General features: G+C 58.7%; 1 protein-coding gene across 2 annotated transcripts; it reads right to left on the bottom strand.

The window, feature by feature from the left end:
• Window positions 1–311: 311 nt before the first annotated feature.
• IL2RB (interleukin 2 receptor subunit beta) lies at window positions 312–18,202 on the bottom strand. 2 transcript variants are annotated; one of them, XM_026010991.2, is made up of 10 exons: window positions 17,953–18,202; window positions 14,772–14,892; window positions 14,198–14,312; window positions 13,321–13,399; window positions 11,284–11,389; window positions 9,702–9,850; window positions 8,404–8,569; window positions 7,864–7,984; window positions 6,356–6,440; window positions 312–3,293 (listed from the first exon to the last, which is right to left on the bottom strand). In XM_026010991.2, the coding sequence occupies exons 2-10, from the start codon at window positions 14,860–14,862 to the stop codon at window positions 2,538–2,540; spliced, it is 1,668 nt and encodes a 555-aa protein (XP_025866776.1). In that variant the 5' UTR covers window positions 14,863–14,892; window positions 17,953–18,202; the 3' UTR covers window positions 312–2,537. The 2 variants fall into 2 exon arrangements, with proteins under 2 accessions (XP_025866776.1, XP_072602419.1); XM_072746318.1 differs by having other exon boundaries at window positions 14,198–14,315; window positions 17,953–18,193.
• Between the last annotated feature and the right edge of the window lie 4,716 nt (window positions 18,203–22,918).

Raw genomic sequence — 22,918 nt, 5'->3', positions numbered from 1 at the left:
TTACAATCTTTTTGCTTTTTCTTTTTTCTCTTTTCTTAAAGATTTTATTTATTTATTCACAAGAGACACACAGAGAGAGGCAGATACACAGGCAGGGGGAGAAGCAGGCTCCCAGCAGGGAGTCCAATGTGGGACTGGATCCCAGGACCCGGGGGATGACAACCACTGAGCCACCCAGGCGCCCCAATCTTTTTGCTTTCTCACTGTTTGGTACTGGCATGTCATGTCTTCAACAGCCTCCCAACACTTGGTAATCCCCCCTGTAAACTAAGAGAGCGGACTTCCAGCAGACAATGAATTGTGACATTGTATTCACTTTTACAGTTTATTGTATTCACTTTTTACAGTTCTCTTTTATTCATAGTGAATATCAGCTTTTCCATTTACAGAAGTAATAAAAAGAGTTTTCCTTAAATAAAAGTATTTAAACAAAAAAGTGAATGGATTTGAAGAAAAAATATTAAGTAAACAATAACAGAGATTGCATACACAGGTCATTGACAATATGTCTAACACAAATGACCGAGGCTTGAGAAATGTAACTGCCCCAAGAACTCTTCAAAGTGGAAACTGACCCGCAGGGAGGTTTCACAGTTTCCCCGGGCACGGAGCTTGGGGTCTGATGCTCAGGCCAGGACTGAGGAGCTTGGTGGCCCAGCACACATGGCATCGAATGGCAGGAGATGGGAAGTGAGATGCCCAGGTAATTAAGCTCTGTGGTGGGAAGGATCCAAGACCCAGACAACCTCAGGAAAGGGGAGTTTATTTCAGACATAAGGAAAACAAGAATCTTGAGTGAACAATTGATAGCCCCAGTGGCAGGAGGAGTCTCTGTAGCAGGGCCCAATGCCCCTCTGCTAACGGGGCTGAAGGCCTCCACCCCAGGCTTCTCTGAGCACCTTCTCCTCGAGCACCTGCTCCCAGGGCCTTCCCTCCTTCCCTGAGCTCAGCCCCAAGACTGAGAGCAGTCTGATTGGCCACTTCAGGCCGGGCCTCTCTGATTGGGCAGAGCTTCTGTTCTAAGCTGGCCTGTAGGCTGCTTGTCAGCTGATGGGTGGGCTTGCGTCTGGCGCCCAACCAGGTAGGAGCAGGGCCTATAAGTATGGGCGCCTCAGGTGCCTGGTCTGGGAGGAGGGTGTGACAGGCCTCGCAGGGGTGATCTGTGCCAGGGACGATGGGAAGGGAAATGGAGAGGTGGTGGGGAGCACCCAGGAGGAAGGGGGCAGCTGCGTGTGTCTATGTTTGTGTTGGGGGCAGGATTGCCATGTAAGGGGATGAGCCTCTTGCTGGAATGGCCATGCTGGCACCTAGTGAGCACGGGGCTCGACCTGAGTCTTGCCCTTAGAAGGGGATGCTGTCCCCTGTGTGGAGGCAGCTGTGCACAGGGAGTCCAAGCACCTATGGCTCCAGATAGTTCATTAATTCATCCAGGGAGTAGGATGGGTGCCAAGCGCACTGTGTCAAGTGCAGTGAGCAGAGTTGCCCTTCTGGAGGCGGTGTGCCAGCCCCTGAGCTGCTGAAGAGATCCTCCAGTAGAGGGTGCAGAAGAGGTCCCCCCAACAGCAGTCTAGACCCCCTGTGACAGCATCAGACCTGCCACTAGGAGAGGTTTGCTTTCCAGCAGCATGCCTTATGAATCTGTGGAACCGCTATGGAAAGATCCAGAGCCAGTGTCCCACTTTCCTTCCGACATTCGCGTCCATACTTGGGCTGCAGTGGTTAAGGATGCAGTCGCTAAGTATTCTGAGGTCCCAAAAGATCCCAAGGGTGAAGTGACAGGGCCTCTTTGTCTAGCCATCCCGTGACCCTGAGAACTTGTCCCACCAGCACTGAATCTCGAAGTGGGGACACGTTAATGGAGGCAGTGTTTCCCTCTAAGGGAAGCAGGACACTTGAGATGTAAGGGGAGTGTCACCTAGATGAGAGAGGAGGGGGCACCGCAGGTACAAAGAGCAGCGTGTGCAAAGATTGGGTGCATGAGGGAGCTGCTGGTGGCTCAGTAGGACCATTGGGAGGGTTCCGGAGGAGAATGTCCCAACATGATGCCAGAGGGGCAAGAGCCCAGCCAAGAAGTGGTGCTGAGGGCAGTGGGGAGCCATGGCAGGGTTTTAAACAAGGGGCAGCAGAGCCATAGTTGTGGTTCAGAGAGAGCACTCTGGCTACCATGGATAGGGGTGAAAGGGGATGGGCCTGGGGCAGGAAGCCCCCAGCGAGGAGGACCCCGTGAAGATCCCTGGAGAACCCCAGAGAATGCTCCCTGAAGAGTACTTGCAGGGCTGGAGAGGTGGGATGAGGCCTCAGAGGAAAAGCCGTGGGACTCTATGACTGAAGGGGGAGGAGGAGTCACAGCACCCCCACCTGCTGCAGTTCTTGACTTGGGCCACAGGACCAGCGAGCAGCAATTATGGTTTGGAAGTGAATAGCGGAGTATGAAGGGCTAGGTGGGGGCCCCCTGGGCACAGACGTCCGGAGTGTGAAGGGCTGGGTGGGGGCCCCCTGGGCAAAGACGTCCGGATATGACCTGCCTGGTTGTCCCTCTATACCAAGTGAGCTGGGTCCTGATCCTGCAGCTCTTGGAGGGACAGGTAGGCATCGGGGTTCAGAGTCAGGCAGGATGTAGGGGCCCTGAGCTGGCCCCCACTGGGAAAGGTAGCCCAGGGGAAGCCCACCCCCTCCCTGGGGCCAGGGGCTGGGACCCCCTCTCTTGCTTCTCCCAGTGCGTGCTCCAGGGGTGGCTGGATATCCATGGAGTCAGGCACTCCTGGGGTGGGAGGGCTCAGGGGCTGGGGGGCCCAGTCTCTGGGAACTCCCTCCGGCAGAGAGGGGGGTAGCTTCTCTTCCCGAGCCCCAGCGCCCCCCAGGGCAGTGTCTGGGGAGCCCGGGCCACCCAGGAGCCCGGGAGAGAAGAGCAGCAGGTCATCCCCAGGGGGAAAGGTGCAGTAGGCATCGTCCTCCCCTGGCAGAGGCAGCTGGGGTGGGGGCAGAGACCCCTCGGGTGCCCCAGGCCCGCCCTCCTCGAGCTCTTCTGCACAGGGGTCATAGGTGAAGTACACCTGGCAGGCCTCAATCTCCAGAGCATCAGGGAGGTGGAAGAAGAAGTAACCCTGGTTGGTGAAGCAGCTGGTGAGCGAGTGGCCGCTGGTCTCGGTTGAGGCTGAGGGCACCTTCTCCTGCTGTAGCAGAAGCAGCTGTGTGGCCTTGGCATCCCGGTCCAGCACCTCCAGTGGGGAGATCTCGGGTGCCTGGGTGTTGGGGCTGAAGGAGGACGAGGGGAAGGGCGAGGAGAGCCACTTCTGCCGGGAGAAAGAGCAGTCGGAAGGTGAGCGGGATGCGTCCCTCAGACTCTCAGCAACAACTCCTAACTACAGTCTACTCTGGGCAGCTACCTCCAGGCAGGCCTCCCTGACCATACCCCACCCCTCCACCCACTAAGTGGCTTGGGGGACGCTCTGGGTCAGCCCCAGGAGCGCGCAGTTACTGGAGGTGCGGGGAGGTGGGAGGGCCGGGTGTTGTTTCCGGGAGTAACTGTCGGTGGAGCCCCTATTGGGAGCCCCGCACTGCTCTAGGCTCCCCGCAGAGGGGGAGAGGCCGAGGGGAGAACCCTCATGCGTCTGGCGGGGGCGGGCACGAGTGTACAAATCAGCACAGAAAGGGCTCTGGGGTATGTTTTGTTCCCCCCGCAGATGCCCAAGGGGGACATGCCGGGGCACTGATCGCACAGCCAAGCTCCGGCCCAGGCTGCCGTGAACAAATCTCCGGTGGGGACCGATGGTCCTGAGAGTCTCCTCTCCCACCCCGTGCCCGTGGCCCCAACCCGCCACATGCGCCCTCGCCCTCCGAGGAGACAAGAGAGCGCCCACCAGAGCGCTTGCCAGTTGCTCCGGAATCTGGAGCAGGGAGAGCTGGGGCTCCGGCTTTGGCCCCGGCCCTCCCTAACTGTGTGACCCCGGCAGGCCACTGCGCCTCTCTCGACCTCAATTCTACAACCTCTTTCCTAACTTCCCTACTGTGAGCCAGCAGGAAGATGTCAAGTAAGAGAATGAAGGTGGAATGGGGTACAAATGCAGGCTGTGGGGTGAAACGCAGGCTGTAGGGTGAAACGCAGGCTGTGGGGTGAAACGTGGCTGTGGGGTGAAAGGCGGCTGTGGGGTGAAGTGCAGGCTGTTGGGTAAAATGCAGGCTGTGGGGTGAAGTGCAGGCTGTGAGGTGAAATGGATGAAATACAGGCTGTGGGGTGAAACATAGGTTGTGGGGTGAAATGCAGGCTATGGGGTAAAATGCAGGCTTCGGGTAAAATGCAGGCTGTGGGGTGAAGTGCAGGGTGTGGAGTGAGATGCAGGATATGGGGCAAAGCGCAGGCTGTGGGGTGAAATGCAGGCTACCCAAGGGACAGCAGGCCGTCAGGGTGGTGTGACGGGGGCCGCAGGGGGTGCGGCTGAGGACCCTAACAGCCCTTTGTCCTGGGAGCCCTCAGCACCTAGGCTGCGGGACCCTGAGCACAGGGACCAGGCCCGACGGCTCCTATACTCCGGTGCCCAGTGGGCTGGGAAGAGAGGGACAGGGTGCAGGTCAGGGGTGGGGGCAGCGGGCAGTCTGGCCCTAGAAGGGGCCGTGGCGGAGGGCAGGGCTGGGCAGCAGTGCTGAGACGCAGCCAGGAACAGGGGGAGGCCAGGCCCGTGACCCCCCCTGGTGTGCCAGGGCCTTGCCAGCCCCCCTCTGAGGTGTGTGCAGTCAGCCACTTCCTGGGCCTGGGCCTCTGTCCACAGTACCCTGAAGTGGGGTGGGAGGGGGGCACAAGGGGAAACTGACCCCCTTCCCACTCACTCACACACTGGCACGCATATGCCCACGTCCTGGGGCAGGGCGGTGGGCCTTGTGGCCTGGTAGCCAGAGGCCCTGGGGTAGGAGAGAGAAGCAGGCCTCCCACTCAGATGCAGAGGAGAGGGTGGGGTCCCCCTTGCCTCCCTGACCCCCAACTGCATTGTGTACCCCCAGGGCTTCTTGGGATAGCCCCTCCCACACCCTCGGTCTGGGGCAAGCATCGAGACCATAGGAACATGGAGTGGTTTGCACCTCTCAGGAAGGAACACACTCCCCTTCAAAATGTCCTAGTCCCATAAAATCAGAAAGACTTCACCCCAGAAGAGGACTAAGGATGCATCTAATGCAGCCTCCAGCCAGGAATCCCTTCTGCTCTGCTTCTGACAGAGAGTCAGCCAAGGCTTGCTTAAATGCCTCTGTTGACAGGGAGCTCACCACCTCTAGGGCCTTAGGAAGAATCTAAGGAGATACATTCCCCCACATCAAGAGAGCTGTAGGTGAGCCATCCCCAGTCTTGGGAGCTTTCCAAAGAATTCCAGAAGGAGCCCTGATCAGTCATAGTAGAGGACTCTAAAGCTTGGGCCCAAGTCTGGCTTTCCAGTCCCTCAGCACTCCGCCCGTCCTCCCTCCACCCCTACCTCATCCTCCGCCCCATCTAGAGAGCCTGGGGAGGGGAGGGTGCTAGAAGCAGCCCACCACAACCCCATTCCCCCTCAACACTTCCTTCCTGAAGCAAGTGTGGGCTCAGGGCGGCGAGACAACTGAGGTTGAAGTGGGGTTCAGAGTGTTACTACTATCTGGGCCGGCGCTTTTCCAGTGAATCTGCTTCGATTGATGAGAAGTGGCTTGGACTTGTTACCATTGGGGAGAAGGTATGGAGCTCGTTTAGACGATTTTTGCAGCAGGACAGGAGACAGCACTGCCCACGAAGACGGTGGGACGGGGAGAGCTGGCAAGTCCCTCTGGGTCAGCCCAGCCTGGTGACTCCTGCTCGGGCCCCTTGAGCACTCACCGTGTGCCGGGTGGTGCACTCAGGCCCACGCCAGTAACGCTATTTCCCTCCGCATTTGACAAGTGAGGACTCAGAACAGAGAGGTTCTACAACGTGCCCAAGGCCACACAGCCAGGAGGGCCGGAGCCGGACGAGAGCCCGGGCAGCCAGGCTCAGCCGGGGGCACCATTCAGCCAGAGAGGGCTGGGGCCAGAGCTGGCAAACGGGCCCACACCCAGCCCAGGGGCCGCTCACTTCAGGATCTGTCTCCTTTTACGAAGCGCAAACCTCAGGGGCCCCTGGGTGGCTCAGGGGTGAGCGTCTGCTTTCAGCTCAGGGCGAGATCCTGGAGACCCGGGATCAAGTCCCACATCGGGCTCCCTGCAGGGACCCTGCTTCTCCCTCTGCCTGTGTCTCTGCCTCTCTCTCTGGGTCTCTCTTGAATAAATAAAACAAATCTTAAAAAAACACAGAAGTGCCAGTGGACTCCTGTGCCACCACCACCCACTCACACCTCTGCCCACCCTCCGTCCCGACTCCTACCTGGAAATCTCCTCCGTGCTCTGACTTCAGCTGGGAAAAGAACTCCGAGGGGTCTGGAATGTGGCACTTCAGAACCTTCTTAAGCCTGAACAGGGGAGGGGGGGAGGGGAGGAGGATGAGTCGGAAGGGGGCCCCGGTGTCCTGCCAGCGCCCCGCAGCCCTGAAGGTAGGGCACAGAGCCAGTCCACAGCCATCTGCTGGATCAGCATCAAGCGGATGCCCCGTAATGGGGGGTACTGGGCTGGGTCCTGGGGACACAAGGATGGCAGACAGAGAAGGTCCCTGATCTCAAGGAGCTGACATTCTAACGAGGAGACCAACATGAACCACCTGTGCAACATGACCATTCATTCTGTGGAAACAAAAAGCAGAGGGCTGTGCTAGAGAAGGATGTGGGGTGGGGGACCACAGCAGCCAGAGTGGTCAGGGGCCACACAGAGCCAGGTGTCTGGGCTAGAGAGAACCAGGAGGAGGGAGATAGGAGACAGGCCAGACTGTGGGTCTCCTAGTCCAGGCTGTCATGGATGGTGGTTCAGGCAGTGCACTGCCCAAGGGCACCTGGTTTTATGGGTGGAGTGAGTGGGGGGCTGCATTCGAGCCCATGCTCCACTTGTCAAGCTGAGTGCCTTGGTCTCTGTATGCACCTGCCTCAAAATGCGGTCCTGGCCTCAAGGCCCCAGAAAGCCTGGCTGCCCCTCTAGATGTTCAGACTCAGGTCAGCCCTCTCCTCACCCCCTTCTGGTCTCCAGCCACACCTCAGCCGCTGTCCTGCTCTTTACTCCTTCCCATGTAGGGCCTTTGCACACCCTGTTTCTTCTGTTGGGGGTGCACTCCCCGTCCCCTCCATCTGCCTGCTTAGTCCTCCAGATTTCCAGGGAATCTTCACTCCCTTGGGCATGCTTCTGCCAGCCACCCCTCAACCAAGGTTCCTCTCCCGTTGTCTGCTTCCAGTCCACTGGTACCTTCCGTTACCATCCTACTATGGTGTGTCATTGTATTTTTGTATGATTAATAGACATCCTCCTTCTCCCACGGGACCGTGAGCTCCATGAAGGTGGAACCACATGTGTGTGGCTTGCCCCCATATTCCCAGCACTCGGCGCCAGGCCTGGCACTGAGCTGGGGCTCAACAAATAAAGGAATAAACGAATGAATGCCGGGACCTAGAGAGATCCATGAGGACACACACACACACAGCGACAGTTGACACGTACCCACACGCATACACACACGTGCCCACACACACACATCCTCCATGCCCAAGAGTAATGCTCTGGGCAGGGCCTCCATGGGGCTCTCCTTCCCTGGCTCCCCTCAGGCTGGTTCCGTGGGGTTCCATCTTTGAGGATGGGTGACAGGAAAGGCCAGACGTTAGGCAGGGAGGACTTGGGGGAAGGCCGAGGGAGCACTGTGTGTCGGAGCAGGGGGCTGGGCCCAGAGCCTGGCCTGGCAGGGGGTGCGTGCGTGTCAGATGAGAGCACAAAGGGGCAGGCAGGGAGGGCTCTTACCACGGCCCGATGTACTGGCAGTTGACCAACAAGTAGACCAAGATGATAAAGCCAAAGGCACCGGTGACACCCATGATGATGTGGCCGAACCAAGGAAAGGGCAGAGACTGCTTCCCTCGGGCTGCCCAGGGGTGGGAGGAGAAGCAAGGAGAAGGGTTAGGCCCTGGTGCCGAGGCACAGGCTGACCCCTGACCCACGCAAGGCCTTCGCAGGTCCCGGCTGGCCCAGCAGACCAGCCGTGTGTCAGGCTGACAAGGGGGCATTGCGTGCCTCATCACAGTCGCCCTGCCAGGGAGCACAGTACCCACTTTTTACAGATGAGAAAACCGAGGCTTCCAGGTGCGAGCAGCCCCCCCCCCCCCCCCCCCCCCCCCCGCTTGACCACACTGCTCCCCCTGCAGGGTCACATTGAGTGAGCTAACAATAGCAAGTGAGCCCTGTACCCCCCACCCTCAGGCCTCCCCCACCAGCTGCCCCAGGTCACACCCCAGCCACCCCCTCCCACCTGAGCTCCGTCCCACCCCTTCTGCCCACTGGTACCGGCAGGCCTCGTCCTGAAGGCCAGGGGCTGACTCCAGGGGCTCCAAGTCTTGTGGCTGCCTCTCTGGGCCCTGACCCGCACTTGAAATTCATACAGGGTGTCTGGAGTGAGTGTCTCTAGGGAAATCCATTGCTGGTTCTGCCTGAGGGCCATCAGGGAGGCCTCCTGGGGCAGAGACGGGCGGGGGGAGCTGTCAGAGCAGAGGGGTCCCCGTGGCCGCCTCCCTTCCCATGGCAGGGTGACTGGGAGGTGAGCAGTAGTACCTTCCTCCCGCTCCCCCCCAGCCACCCTCTTCCCCCAGCCAGTCTCCTCGACAATCCTACATAGGCTCCCTGACTACTCAGTGCTGGGGCCCCCAATCACAAGGGCATCCTGAGCCCCTCACTCATCCCCCAGGCACCAAACCCAGCTGCCAACCTGCTGGTTCCACCTGAGGAACCAGTTCTGGACACTTCCCCTTCTCCCCTCTGCCCTTCCCGAGGCTCAGGCAGGAGCTGGTCTCTGTGCTCCCAACTCTGCTACGCTCTAACCAGAAAGAGCATTTTCCCAGAGACCTCTCCCACCACTGGGTCACTCTTTTTGCTTTTTTCCCCTCATTCCTCAGACACACAGTGCACGTCTTGTCTCGACAGCATCTGTCTCCTCTGCTTGGGAAACCGTCCCCCAGATCTGTGCAGGGTCAGCTCCTTCTTAAGCCTCAGATCTCACAAGGCTCCCTGGGTCCCAAGCAGCCTGTCCCAGGCCCCCCCAAATGTGCAATCCCATTTCATTTCCTTTGATAGCATGTATCAATGTCCCGTAGTCTCCAATCTCTGCCTCTGCAGACCGTCTCCCACTCCCCTCCATGTGGGCTTCCTGAGCACAGGAAGCTCCCAGTTTTGCCCTCCACCCGCTTCCCCAGTACCCAGCGCCCAGTCAGCACCCAGCAGGTGGTAAATATTCAGTAAGTGTTGAGCGAGCAAATACAGGAGAACAGTGATTGGGGAAGTGGGAGACCCTGGGGGATGTGGACCACACTGGAGAGGTGGCTTCCCAGGGCCCCTGAAATCTCTGAGGCCAATCACCTGCCTCGTGGCTATGTAAAATCCTGCCCTGGGGCCAGCCTGGCACCCCCCCTCCAGCTAGGACCCCCAGGTTGTGGGGGGGCACATCCCAGGAGGGGAGGCTGGAGATGCCAGTACAGAGGAGTGGCTGGGGCTGCCTGGGGCTGCTGTGGCCTTGCGGAGTGAAGGATGGACAGGGTGACCAGGACAGGAGGGAGGGGCCGGGGCAGGTGGGGGCCGGGTGGTGCGCTCACCTCCCAGCTATGGCCTGGGGACCTCTTCCGAGCCTCGAACTCCAGGTATCTTTTGATGTAGTGGGAGGACTGAGGGACTTTCCAGGTTATGTTACATTTGTGAGTCCCGACGTCGGCGACTTGGAGGCCATTGGGAGCCATCAGGCGAACTGGAGGCAGGAGAGGGGAAGGGACAGCGAGCTTGGGGGACGCTGGGTCACGATGCTAAGGGGATGAAGCTCAGAAGGGCTCCCACCACTACCTTCGCACCTGCTCTTTCTCCCTCCCAGGTGCCCTACCCCCAGGGATCCTCACCTGCTTGCAGAACCCTTCTCCCACCCACCATCCACAGCTCTCTACCTGCCCCCCCAACACACACACCTATTTTATTTTCCTGCCCAGCACTTGTACCACCTGACATGTCAAACATCTATTTGGGGCTCTTTTTTTCATTTTCTGTCTCCCCCACCAGAGCGTGAGCTCGCTGAGGGCAGGGACTGTGTGTTCTTTTGTAACCTTGGTGCCTGGAACACTACCTGACACGTCCTAGATTAAGTATCTGCTGTATTTAAAAAAAAATAAATAAATAAGGCAGCTGTTCTCTGCATCCAGAATGGATCTGAGAGCTTTAACATGGATCATCTCATGTAATTTAATTGAATTTCTGTGATCTTATGGGATTATAAGATTTTATGATCCTGACGTTAAACAGACCTAAGTTTTTAGAATTCTGGAACTCTGTAGAACTAGACGAATAACACTAAGTAAATGTCTACTGAGCGTGTGCTAAGCAGCTTCTGTGTCTGGCTCACAGACTCCTTACTACAACCCGGGTCTGCAGTTCACCAATTTTCCCCATTCTCGCTGGGCAAAAATGATCTGCTGGGCAGATCCCATTCAGTTAGGGCAGAGCTGCATTGAAAGCCCTGCCTAGGTCTTGCCCTGTCTTCCTGAGAGATGGCCTCCACGGCCTGGGGATGGAGCTGGGCACCCAGTCACTCAGAAAACACTCCCAGAGCACAGCCCCCTGAAGGTCTGGTGCTGGCTACTTTGAGTAGAGACATAGGGATGACAGACACTCTGCCCTCAGGGAGCTCACAGCCCAGTAAGGGAAATGTGCTGTAGCCATAATCAGGCAGTGAGAACCCTGAAAGAAGATAAATACCCTGAAGGAGGAGGTACAAGGGACCGGGAGAGTCTGGGAAGGCTTCCTGGAGGAGGAGACTCTTCCCTGAGCCTTGAAGGGTGAGTACCAACTTTCCTGGCGGGAGGAGCCTTCCCGGCTGTGGCACGGGCAAGTACAAGGGCTCAGAGGCATGGTTGGGCAAGCTGAATTCAGAGAGCCGGCCTTTGGTTGTGGCAGCAATATAGGCCACGAGAGCAGGAATGCTAGATTGGGAAGCCAGGGCCAGCTCCTGAGCCTTGAATGCCAGGGTAAGGAGCCAGGACTACATTCCGAGGGCAGCGGACAGCCAGAGGTCACACATGGGTACAGAGAGAGACCAGGACAGGGAGGATCCCAGAGGGCAAGGCAGGGCGGGAGGCTCCCAGCCCGCTCCGGTCCCCCCCAACCCCCCCCACCCCTGCCCAATTCCTCACTCACGGTTCTCAAAGGGCTTGAAGTCCTGGGTCATCAGTATCCTCCACCTCTCCCCATCATGGCACATCACGCTCATGCCAACAACGTCCGCTGAGGTCAGACTCTGAGCCTGCAAGGGAGGGATGAGGTAGGGATGGAGGGTGGGGAGGCCGGGGGAGGCCAAGACCGAAGCAAAAGTGGAGCCCCTCGACCAGCCCCACCCGCCAAGGCGGGGTCACCCAAGTTTTCCTGTGAGGGGGTGCAGAGAGTAAATATTTCTAGCTTTGCAGGTCAAACGGTCTCGGTCAAAAGTCGTTGCCTCCTGTGAAAGCAGCCGGACACAACCCGCGGGAGACTGCGCATGGCTGATGGCCACCTGCCCCTGAGACTTCACTTGCAGAGACAGACAGCTGAATGTTCCGGGGCCTGAGGTGAAGTGAGCTGCCGTGGGAGGGAGGGAGCCCCCCAGCGCAAAGGTGTGCGAGCCGGATGAGCCCCCGAGAAAACTACCTGTGCACCAGCTTTGAGGGTGAAAGCTTCCCCTCCCCCACCACCCCAACCCTGACTTTTGGGGAAGGAAATGGTCATGTGTAGAGCATCCCCTGTGGGCAGGCACGGCTCGGGTGCCCCAGACACTTGTCTGGCTGATTCTTCGAGCCATCCGTCCTCCTACGGCAGGGGAGAAACTCAAAGTCATGCATCCGGTCAGCAGCAGAGTCCGGATTCAAACCCAGGCCTCTGCAGCCACTGCCCTACGGAGACTGCAGGCCGGGGCCGTGACGCCTGACCCAGGGCCCAGGCACAGTCTGTCTGGGCCACCCCGGGGCCCACCATGAGCACACCTTGAACCTGAGCTGGGTGTAGTTCCCATCTCCCCGCTGCTGGGGGCCTGCCCCTGCCTCTCTCAGCTGCTGGGGGTGCGGGGGGCTGATGCTTCCAGATAATAATGGTAGGTCTTGCTAAGGTCATAGATCATAGAGGTGCCAGGAATGCTTTGTCCTCCATGCCAGGCACTTCTGTGTGCTGGACACATGTTGTCTCATTTAATTCCCTCAACACCCTACGAGACAGACACCCTGTCTGAGAAGACTGAAGCTCAGAGTGGCAAGGGATGTGCCTGAGGTCACACAGCTAGGAACCGGTGGGGACAGGTTCTGAAGCCAGACCCCCTGCAGACCTTGCAGGGACTGGTTCCAGAGGCTGCGCCTGAATCAGCCCCGCCATGTGAGCCCATCTCCACATCCTCCTGCCACTTACAAATGGGTAGGAGCTGATGATGGCTGGAACTTGTGGTGTGGGCATCCCTGCTACCCGCCGCTGCCAAGCAGGGCGTAACAGATGGTAATGTGCTGCCCACCCGCATGGACACGGCTGCACACCCATCTAGAGGGTTCAATCCCAGCTCTGCCCCCCACTGGCAGCACCTCTCTGGGCCTGTTTCCTCATTGGGAAGAAGAGGATAGCGCTGGTGCCCACCCACAAAGTCATAGGGATCCACAGGCCATAAAGTCAAGTGCATGCTCTGTGGTGGGTGGCACGTCAGGTGCTTTAACCCACAGAACACTATGACACAGGTGCCATCGTTATTGCCATTTCGAGAAGGGAAGCCTGGGACTCAGCATTTGCCCAGTGTCACCATGCTGCTGTGACAATGGAGCCAGGGCTGGCACCCAGGCCAGCTCCAGGATCCACGCTTTTAAGCCCACACTGCCCTGCACTTGCCAAGACCTTGGAAGAGTCGGAGGAGGGTGTTATTGGTGGGCGCTCCCCAACCTGATGAGGAGTGCAGAAGTGTCACAGGACCCAAAAAGCATGGGGGAAGATGGGGGAGAAGAGGCCGAATGGCTGAGCCCCTTGCACCACAGATACCCTCCTCCACACCATCAGTCTGAGCTCTGGCCTTTGGACACTGCTCTTCTTCCTCCCACCTCTCTTGCCCCCGGGGCAGCCCCCTGTGCTGCAGCCCAGAGCCAAAGCCACTGAGCTCACTGGGCCCCAGCTCTGCCCCTGGAAGGACACCCCTCTGCACCCTGGGCTCTCTTCTTGGCTCCCACTACTCACATCTGGGGATCCGAGGATCAGGTAACAGGCCCAGAATGCCGGTCGCATAGGGAGCAGCTCACAGGATTTGTTCCAAGGCCTATCAAGGCAAAAGAAACTCCTTAGGACAAAGGGAGGGACCCCCAGAGCTGGCCCTCGGGATGGCCCCTGCAGCAGCAAGGCCAGCCTGTGCCGGGCTCTATGCCAACCTCGGGAGAGGCACCCATTCCCCACCTGCTCCACTTCCCATCACCAGCGCCTCTTTCTACCCTGCCCAGCCTGGCCCCGCAGTAGCCACAGTGATCTTCTAGAAACAAGCAGTCCAGGACATGTTGGCCTCCCCATCTAAAGCCCTCCAGTCTTCCCATGAGGCTGGATGAAACCTTTGGAACCCTGTGGAATCACCACCCACCCAAGACCACAGCCAAACTGCAAGCCACCTTTGCTGTTGCCACATTTGGATCACAGCAACCCTATTCCTGAATCCCTCTCAGCCCCCAGGCTCCCAACCATGCCCCAGGCCCCTGTCCCCACAGCTGCCCTAGGAGTCTCTCAAAAAGCTTGGGGAGCCCTCTTTCTTCCCCCTGCGTGCTTCTAATGTCGAGTCTAACTATGGCCCAGGAGTCTCACAGCCCAGTGTCCCCCAAACTACCCCGGCCCCTCCACCAAAGCCTGGACCCCCACTCCTCCCTCCCACCCTGGTTCCAGGAGTCTAAACTTCTAACTCCTGTGTTTTCCAGGCTTCTGTGATACCAGAGTCCGTGGGTCCTATCAATCCAAATTCTCAAGTGCAGCATCTTGGAGTCTATTAGAAAGAATTCTAAGAGTCTAAATGTCAGTGATTAGAGCCCCCCATCGTGAGACGCTGCAGCTTTGCTGGTCAACCCCCCACACTTACCGTCTATCTGGCTGAGCGTGGATCTTGCAGGATGTGGCCTGAAGGTCCCCATCCCAGCTCCAGACGCAGGAGATGTTGGCTTTTGAGTTGTAGAAGCATGTGAGCTTGGAAGTGTCTGCTGACAAGACGAGGCATGAGTTGCTGGCTGGGGGGTACCTAGGGACCCCCGGGGCCCGCCCACCACCCAGCTCCCTGCTCCCTGCTCCCTGCACCCTGTGCCTGCCAGATGAGGAGGTGGGCAGCAAAGAACTCAGTGGATCCATTTCAGAGAGGACAACACTGAGCCCAGTGCCTGCAAGGTCCCTCAGGCAGGCCGAGGCAGGGCAGGCATGAAAAGCCAGCGTCTTCCTTTGGCTGGAGGAGACACAGGGGTGCAACAGGGACAGGACAGATGGGCCAAGGGGGAAAGTGGTGCACCTGATCTCTGGTTCCATTGCCCTCGCCTCCTCCCTCCCCAGCCTCTTGCCCCAGCTGATGGGCCTCTGCCCTGAAGCAGGGGTCCTGAAAGGGATCCGACAGGGGTTTGTCCACCTGTCAAGAGAAAGCACAGCTGTCCAGGTGCCGGGGTCCTCACCATTCACCACTGAGGATGCCTGAAGGATGGCCAGGGGCAGGAAGAGGACAAGGAGGGGCAGACAGGAGGACAGAGCAGGAGCTGCCATCATATCCACGGGTGGGAGCCGGGGAAGGGAGCCCTAGAGGGGGGAAGAGGGGAAGAAAGCACAAGTGAATACCTGCTCCAGGTCCCTCACTGCTCCGAGGCAGGCTGCACCCTGCCCCTCTCAGGGTGCCCCAGTCTGCTCTCCACCCAGCAGCACCAGCCAGCCTCGGCGCTTTGCACCTGCTGGCCCCTCGGGCCCATGCATACTCCCTCCCTTCGGGGATTCGGGGACCCACACTCTGTCAGACACTGTCACACACTCTCGCTCTCCCTGAGCGAGCCCAACCCCTTGTTCAAAAGCTGAGGAAACTGAAGCCCAGGGAAAGGAAAGATTTGCTCTAGTCTACGTGGGGAAGTCAGCACAGAGCCAGGATTAGGGCTTGCCTCCTCTTGGCCCTGCTGCCCCCTAGTCACCCCTGAAACTGGCATCAGGAGGCTCCTAGATGCCAGGCTGTCTTAAACTCTTTAAATGAAGCAAGAAGCACATCCATTAGAGATACTCTTATTATCTGCATTTTCAGACGGGGAAACTGAGGCACAGTGCTGTAACTGGCCAAGGCCACGCAGCTGGTAAGAAGCAGATGTGGGATCTGAGCCAGAGCAGACCGCCCAGAGCCCAGGCAGGGGCTCCTGTAGCTTCTCCGACTGTACCTTCCCGCCCACCGAGTCGGTTGACATGGTCAGTCCATGTGTACTGATTACCTCTCGGCCATCCCCGTGGGGTGTACGGAGCACTCACACTGTGCCCAGCACTTTACACACACTGCATCATCTTCTCTCCCCAGCAGCTTGGGGAGGGGTGGGTGCTTGTATTGTCCCCTTTACACAGATGAGGAAACTGAGGCTCCTAACCCACCAAGGTCAGGTGCCCAGAAGAGGCAGGGCTAGGATTTCATCTGCTGCTCGCTCACCCCCAGGACACGTTTCCTCACGCCCTCTGGCTCTGCCCAGACCCTGTCCCAGGCACTGGCCTCAGAAGTAAGGCCCATAGCCTCCTTGTCCTGGAGTTGAGGAGTCAGGGCCCAGCAAGGGCGCAGGCCAACTGTCAGGGGTCTGGCTGGGGTTCGAGAAGGAGCCCAGGGAGGTACCTCTCGGCTCTTTGCCTGGCCCACCATCCCCACAGGAGGGTGAGCTCCCCAGCAGGAGTACAGGGTGCGGGGCTGACTGCCTCTTTCCACAGCACAGGGCACAGGGTTGGGACCCCCAAGGGACCCCCCCCCCACTCACTCAGTCATGGCCCTCTAGCATGGGCACCAACAATCTCCTGCAGGGTGTCACCTCGGGTCAGCACCAGCGAGCACCGCAACCCCATGCCCAGGGCGGGACTTGGTATCGAGCCTCAGGATGGGTAGGAGGGTCGGGGCAAAGGCATGCAAGAGCACAGGAAGGTCAAGGCGAAACCACAGCCCCCGCAGACATGAGCCAAGCCGGCTAGAGCAGAAGCATGGTCTAGAATGAGTTCCCTGCCGCTCACAGCAGAAAGGGGCCGCGATGTACATCAGGATTGCAGAGGGCGCAGGGAGAGGAGAGCACGGGCTGTGCCAGAGCTGGTCGGGGCAGGGAGGGCCCCCAGCCCACACGGGGCTGCGCCCTCCACCCCAGCAGAGCAAGGAACTGAGGAGGTTCAGGGAGGTTAGGGATCCTGCTCAAGGCCACGGGCCCAGCCTCAGGGAGAAGGAGCAGGACCTCTGGGTGCAAGCACGGCGGGGCCGGGTTCTCACGCACACCCACGCAGCCTGCCCTTTCACAGCTGCAGAGCCGCGCTCACTGACTCATTAGGTCCTCACCGCAACCCTGGAAGGTGGCTGTCGTCACCCCCCTTTCATAGATGCCAAGACTGAGCTCAGCACTGCCCAGAGAGCTGGACTCAAAGCCTGTCATCTGATTTCAAGTGAGGAGATGATAATGACAATGAGGATGACGATGGTGACAGGGGTGATGACGGGGCTGGTGACTAATACTCGCCTCTCACTCTGTGCCTGAGTCCCTAGCGCTCCGCAGAGAGCAGCTCACTTAGTCCCCACAGCGGCCCTGGGAGTAGGTACCATTATGACTCCTTTTCTCAAACGAGGAGGAGCCGAGGCCGGTAAGCCTGTCGCCCAGGTCAGAGTGGGGCAGAGCGGGGGCTGAACTGGGTCAGTACTGCCTGACTTCCCGCCACTGCCGCCGCGGGGCTGATGCTGGGGGCCGTGGGGTGCCCCGGAGGGGTTCAGGGGGACCAGAGGCAGGAGGCCGGCATGCAGACTGCTGGCCTTGATGGGCACCATCTCCCCTCGTCCTCCTGGTCACCCCACACACAGGGGTGGGGGGCTTGTTGTTTACCTCCAGGAGCATCTCCCCAGCTGTGGGGTAAGGAAGGGGACCCCAGGGGGTGGCTCTGCCCCTCAGCCACTCCATCTGTGAGGTGCTCCGAAAGCAGTTCAGGGCGGGAGGCCTCATTCCCCCAGGAGAGAGGAGAGCCCCAGGAATGGAGTCCCATCCCCTCCAGTGGGGCCTGGAGACCCTACAGACCTGCCTGCTCACATGGCTCCCAGAGAGGAGGAAACCCCATTTCAGGGCTAGGTCTCAGAGGACCCCCTCGACCCTCTCCCACCCCACAGCCTCCCAAGGAGCACTTTACACAGGGGTGCTTCCCTGCCATCCACAGCCGCTGGGTGGGGGCTTGCGTGTCTCCCCACCCCTCATCCCACTGCCCTCTGGGGCTTAGCTGGCCTCCCCGCCTCCCCGCCTCCCCATCCTCCTGTCTCTTTCCTCATCGCTTTTGGGTTGGGAGGCCCCCTCATCCCAGAGCAGCCCCCAGCCTCCCCAGGGTTGGGCTGGGAAGGAGGAATAGCCCAGAACTAGGGACCAGCTTTTTTCTCAAGAAGGCAAAAGCCATGAGATCAGGACCACTTCATCCTGGAGGGATTTCAAGATAGGGCTGGGGGATGGGAGAGCCGGGAGATGGGGGTTCAGGGCGAACCTCCTGGGGCCTCTAAGTGAGAGCTTAACAGTGTCCCATGACCACTTCCAGCCCAGGGGCTGATGGCAGGGCCAAGAGGGAGCACCCAGGTACCCGGAAACCAGACAGGGGCAGGGGTGAGGGCAAAGTCACCTGGCTGAGACATGGGACCGCAGCGCGCTCTTTTGGGATCTCTCCACTGCTGGGTCCGCAGCCATCTCCCTGGGGCCCTGCGCCGACTCCTCCACTCCGGCAGCCCAGGTAGCAGCTGGCTGAGGAGGCCGGCAAACACTAAAACCCCAGGGCCAGCCCACTTCCTGTGCAGAGGATGGAGGGGGCAAGGCCTGGGGTGGGGACGGGGAGAGACAGGCTGGTGAGAAACTCTGAAACTCCTGAAGCACCTAGGGGCCAGATAAAGATCTCCCTCCTCCACTGGGGGAGGTGGGGCACCGTGGGTGTCTTGACAGCACACGCACACGCACACACGCACACGCACACACCCGCGCCCACATGCACACCCCCCCCATCACTCTCAAATAGGCACCTTGCTGCATATAGAAGCCTAGGGGGGTTCAGCGCCTTCTTTCCCCTCCTACACCACCAGCCCATCTCACACAGGCCACTCTAAGCCTCTGACACCTTGATCCAGTCGCGCACACACACACTCACCCACTAACACCCCGGCCCCACACAAACACGACCTTTTAGGTGTCTCCGTGCTGCTCACTCCCATCCCACCCACCTCTCTGAGACCTGCAGAGAGCTCAGCCTTCAGGGAGCCCCTTGCTTAGTTTTGCATTCAGAGGGGGACCATGTTCCAAGGGGTTGCAAATAATTCAATGGCCATTTTATTGAACGTTCTAGAACCTTCCTTTTCCTTTCAAGTCATGGCTCCCTAATCCTTCTAATCCTTCCACCCACCGCTGCTCAGGACTTTTTTTTCAAATGTTGAGACATTGTGGGTCGCTCTTTAGAAAGTGTCATGCACAGTGTCCCAGGCCCAGGGCCCCGGGAGTTTCTATCCAGAAGAAGCAACCAGAAGAAGAAGCTCTGCGTTCTCTTTCTCCTGACTTTAATGACCCTGCTTCGGCGGCGGGGGAGGGGGTGCGGGGGGACACACAGGTGTTCTCATAAGCTGCTCTCTCTTTGGAAGAAGGGGATGGGGCAGGCAGGAGGCGAGTCAGAGCCCAGGTCCAAAGAACCTTCTGTCCACATGGAGTTAAGGGGCAGCGCTGCGGGCCCTGAGAGGAGAGTCAGTGGGCTCCCTTCTGAGTAGAAGCAGAAGCAAGAGGGCTGCATCCCTGAGAAGAGCGAGGCCTTCTTTAGAGCCTGCCTGCAGACTCTCCCTTCCCACCAATGTGCACCCCACAGTAGGAGGCAGGATGGTTCCGCGGGATGTGTGTCCCTAGGGCTCTAACCGTTCCTGCGCCGAGTGGGCTCGCAATAACCCCACCTCTCCTCTCCCTAGAGCAAGGCTTTCTGGCTGCAGGAGTGGGTAATAAACACAACCACAGCAAAGATGAAAAGAATAGCCAAGATTTATCAAGCCTAAAGTGTTTCTGGGAGCTTCTCAAGAAACTGGGAATGTTGGTTCTCCCAGGAAGGAAACCAGGCAGGAAGGGGTAGGAAGATGTTTTCACTGTAGATCCATCCGTACCACCTGAACATATTTCCTGCCCCCAAAATGACTTCAGTTAAAACTTTTAAAAAGGGGCACCTGGGTGGTTCAATTGGTTGGACACCTGCCTTCAGCTTGGGTCATGATCCTGGGGTCCTGGGATCGAGCCCCGCATCAGGCTCCCTGCTCAGTGGGAAGCCTGCTTCTCCTTCTCCCTCTGCTGCTCCCCCTGCTCATGCTCTTTCTCTCACTAATAAACAAATCTTTTTTTTAAAACTGTATTTAAAAATACATAAAGAAAAAATATATCCCCAGGCAAAGTGAGAAGTCACAGACCCAGCTTGTGATAAGCAGCCACTGCCAGCAGCCTGGCCGTGGGGATGGCCTTGGCCTGCCCTGCATGGCCTTTCTGCCACGGTCTTCCTCCATCCTTCTTCACTTCTCTCGTTCCCCATCCAATTCGGCAAACATCTACTGAGCAGCCCAGATGTCCCAAGAGCAAGGTGGAGGAGCCTGAGCCCACTGGCCCAGGCCCAGGGGCAGGAGGGGGTGGCTCTCACCAGCCACGGGCCTGGCGGGAAGGGGCGCAGTGCAGCCACGTGTGGCCTCTGCCTGCTGAGGCAGCTTGAAGCAGCCCCCACCCAGGCCCAGGGGGTCGCACTCTTGCCTTGGGACTCAGGCCAGGAACCCTGAAGTGGAGCAGCAGGGGTGGCCACGCGAGAGTGTCAACCCTGTTGTCCGCATCTTCCAGCTGGAATCTGATGGCTGTAGGAGCATGCAGGGGGGGCGCATGGTGGTAGAGAGAGGTGGGGGCATCCCTGTCACCCATCGGGCCCCAACTCCTGGGCATCTGCGGGGTCCACCTCTCAGCCTCCCTGGGAGGCCGGTGGGGCCGCGTGACCCACCAGCACGGTGTGGTGGGAGGGATTCCGTCCTACTCCCTGGGCTAAGACCCCTTTTGTGCCTCCTCTGTGTGGGTGGGTCTGTCTCCTTGCCCTCCTCTCCCCCCTCCCTCTCCCTCTCCCTGTCTCCCTCCTCTCCATCTCCCCCTCACCCTCTCCTCCTCCCCCCTCTCTCCCTCCTCCCTCTCCCCCTCTCCTACAAGAATCTACCAGAGGATGTGAAGCCCTAGCTGGCAGCTGAAGGCCCTGCTCCCCATGCCCCAGACAAACCACACTGAACTGTAACAGGAGCAAGAAGGGAAGGGCTGGGGGTTGGAGGTGCTCGCCTCAGCTGTCAGTGGGCTTTACCCCGACTGACAGCAAAGGTGCCCCAGGTGCCCGAGCTAGGTGTTGAAGCCAGGTGAGGGCTGAGTGGACAGGCCGAGCAGGTGGGGGGCAGGTGGCTCTCTTCTGCCCTCACCCCAGTCCCAGCAGCCCTCACCTGCCCCTGAGCCAGGTCCACAGAAGCCACCTGACTGCCTCCCACCCCCGTTTCCACTCCTGACCCCTCCAGCCCATTCTCCACTCAGCAGCTGGGACCATCTTGCCCAAAGCCCAGTCAGGCCACCTCTTGGCAGCTTGCCCTATGAAGCCTCCAGTAGTTCCCAGGGCCTTCCCGATCAGAACTGGACTCTTCATCTTGGCCTCGAAGCCCGCAGGAGCAGCTCCGCCTCCATCTCTGAACCTTCCCTCAGGCCCTGGTTGGGCAGCTCCCCCACTCAGCCATGCACACAGCCCCTCCTGCTCTCCGCAGAGCCAGCCCCTTCCTCTCCATTTGCAGGCAAGGAAACTAAGGCTCAGGGGTCATGTGACAGAATGTGACAGAGCCAGGAATAGAACTGGGGTGTATCCGATGGAGCATATCCATCAGATTCTCCGAGGTATTCAGAAGAGGAATCCAGAAGCTTCTCTAATGGCCAGGGCCAGACAGAGCCCACGGAGGACTCCTGGGGGTTGGACTAACCTGCTTCCTGAGCTGGCCTCCTCCCTTCCCAGCACCCAAACCGCCAGATGCATCCAACGCTGGTCCCTCTAACTGCCTCTCCTTTCCCCGCTCCCACCCCCACCGCCACTCCCAACGCATTTTCACAGCGCTCACTGCAAACCAACCTCCCCGCACCCTCAGTTTGCAGGGCACAGGCTCTGCAGCTCAACTGCCTGGGGGACCCCACTTTTGAAGGCACCACGGGGCAAGCACATATGGGGTCTTCTGACTTCCTCTTCCTCAACACCTCCCCCAGCCTCATAAGCTACCACCCTCCCTGATGCTGCTTTGCCACAGTCACTTTGTCGGCCTCCCAGGCTCCAGATCTGATATGCATGTTCTTTCGTGTTCTCCTGTGAGCGGGTGGTTCATCGGCCCCTCCAATACCCAGTACCCCAAGCAGCTCACATCTTGTGCAAACCATGCCTTTCACATAGAAAGTCATTCCTGGGGCGCCAGGGTGGCTCAGTCATTAGGCATCTGCCTGCGGCCCAGGTCATGGTCCTGGGGTCCTGGGATCAAGTCCTGTGAGGGGCTTCCTGCCCTGCGGGGGAGCCTGCTTCCCCCTCTCCCTCTCCCTCTCCCCCTGCTTGTGCTCTCTCTCTCTCTCAAATAAATAGATAAAATCTTGAAAGAAAGAAAGTCATTCTTTATTCTGCTTCCTCGGTCAGGACTGCTCCAGGGGAACTAGCTGTCCCACTCTGTGTGGGCCTGAAGGGGTTTCAGGACATGGACTCTGGTGCTAAGGCTGGGAGAAAGTTGGTCATTCCATTCCCAGCTTACTCATCCTAGACTGACTCAGCTCCCCAATTTAAAGCCAGTCCTTCTCTGCTCCCCCACCTAGCCAGGGCGGCTTCTATGCACACACGGGCAATTGCCTCTTGTGTCATGGCTGTTTACATGTCTACACTAAGACATGGAGGAGCCTCCGGCAGCAGGAACTATATGTGACTCATTTGGACAGCTCCAGAGTCTAGAAATCACCTGGCATACAGGATGTGTCAAGATGCAGGGAAGGAAGGAAAAGAAAGTCTCAAAGTTTCCAATTCTTATTAATACAAAGAAGATTCCAGAAGATACAAATTAAAAAGAACATGGGGAGTAACGTGTTTGAAGTTTCCAAAGGTTTGTAATCAGCATGGTTTTGAAGGGAGTGGGTGCTCCAAGTGGCACAGCCTCCCTGAGGGGCGGTTTGATGACATCCAGCAACAGCTCCGGCCCATGACCCAGCAGTGGTATGTCTCAGGCTCGTCCTGCAGAGAGAAGCGTGCCCACGTAGGAAACGTGTGTGCCAAGACTGGAAGTGGCTGCAAAACGTGCATCAGCAGAGCACGACTGGTAAGTCAATCAAGGACCATCCACAGGGCGGAAAGCAGCGCAGCCAAAGACAAAACGGAAACGGGCAGCTTTCTGCTCCCAACAGGGAACAGTCCCCAAGGCACACGGTGGAGCGAACCAAAGCCAAATTCAGAATGAAGCGTGTGTTGTGCCATGACCCGTGTAGAGGGGGCAAATGTGAGTGTGTGAATGTGAAAAGGGGTGTGCAAGTGTGTGGGGGGTGCCGATGTGCATGAG

The sequence above is a fragment of the Vulpes vulpes genome, unplaced genomic scaffold (genome assembly GCF_048418805.1).
Source record: "Vulpes vulpes isolate BD-2025 unplaced genomic scaffold, VulVul3 u000000695, whole genome shotgun sequence".
In the NCBI taxonomy this organism is placed as follows: Eukaryota; Metazoa; Chordata; class Mammalia; order Carnivora; family Canidae; genus Vulpes; species Vulpes vulpes.
The sequence above is the reverse complement of the archived record's forward strand: the minus strand, read 5'-3'. Positions and strand labels throughout refer to the sequence as shown.

Coding starts and splice junctions, on each gene's coding strand:
- IL2RB (XM_072746318.1), bottom strand. CDS start 14,862: ATGATGGCAGCTCCTGCTCTGTCCTCCTGTCTGCCCCTCCTTGTCCTC. Junction 13,400..14,197: donor CACGCTCAGCCAGATAGACG/GTAAGTGTGGGG, acceptor TTGCCTTGATAG/GCCTTGGAACAAATCCTGTG. Junction 7,985..8,403: donor CTTCAGGACGAGGCCTGCCG/GTACCAGTGGGC, acceptor ACCCCTGGGCAG/CCCGAGGGAAGCAGTCTCTG.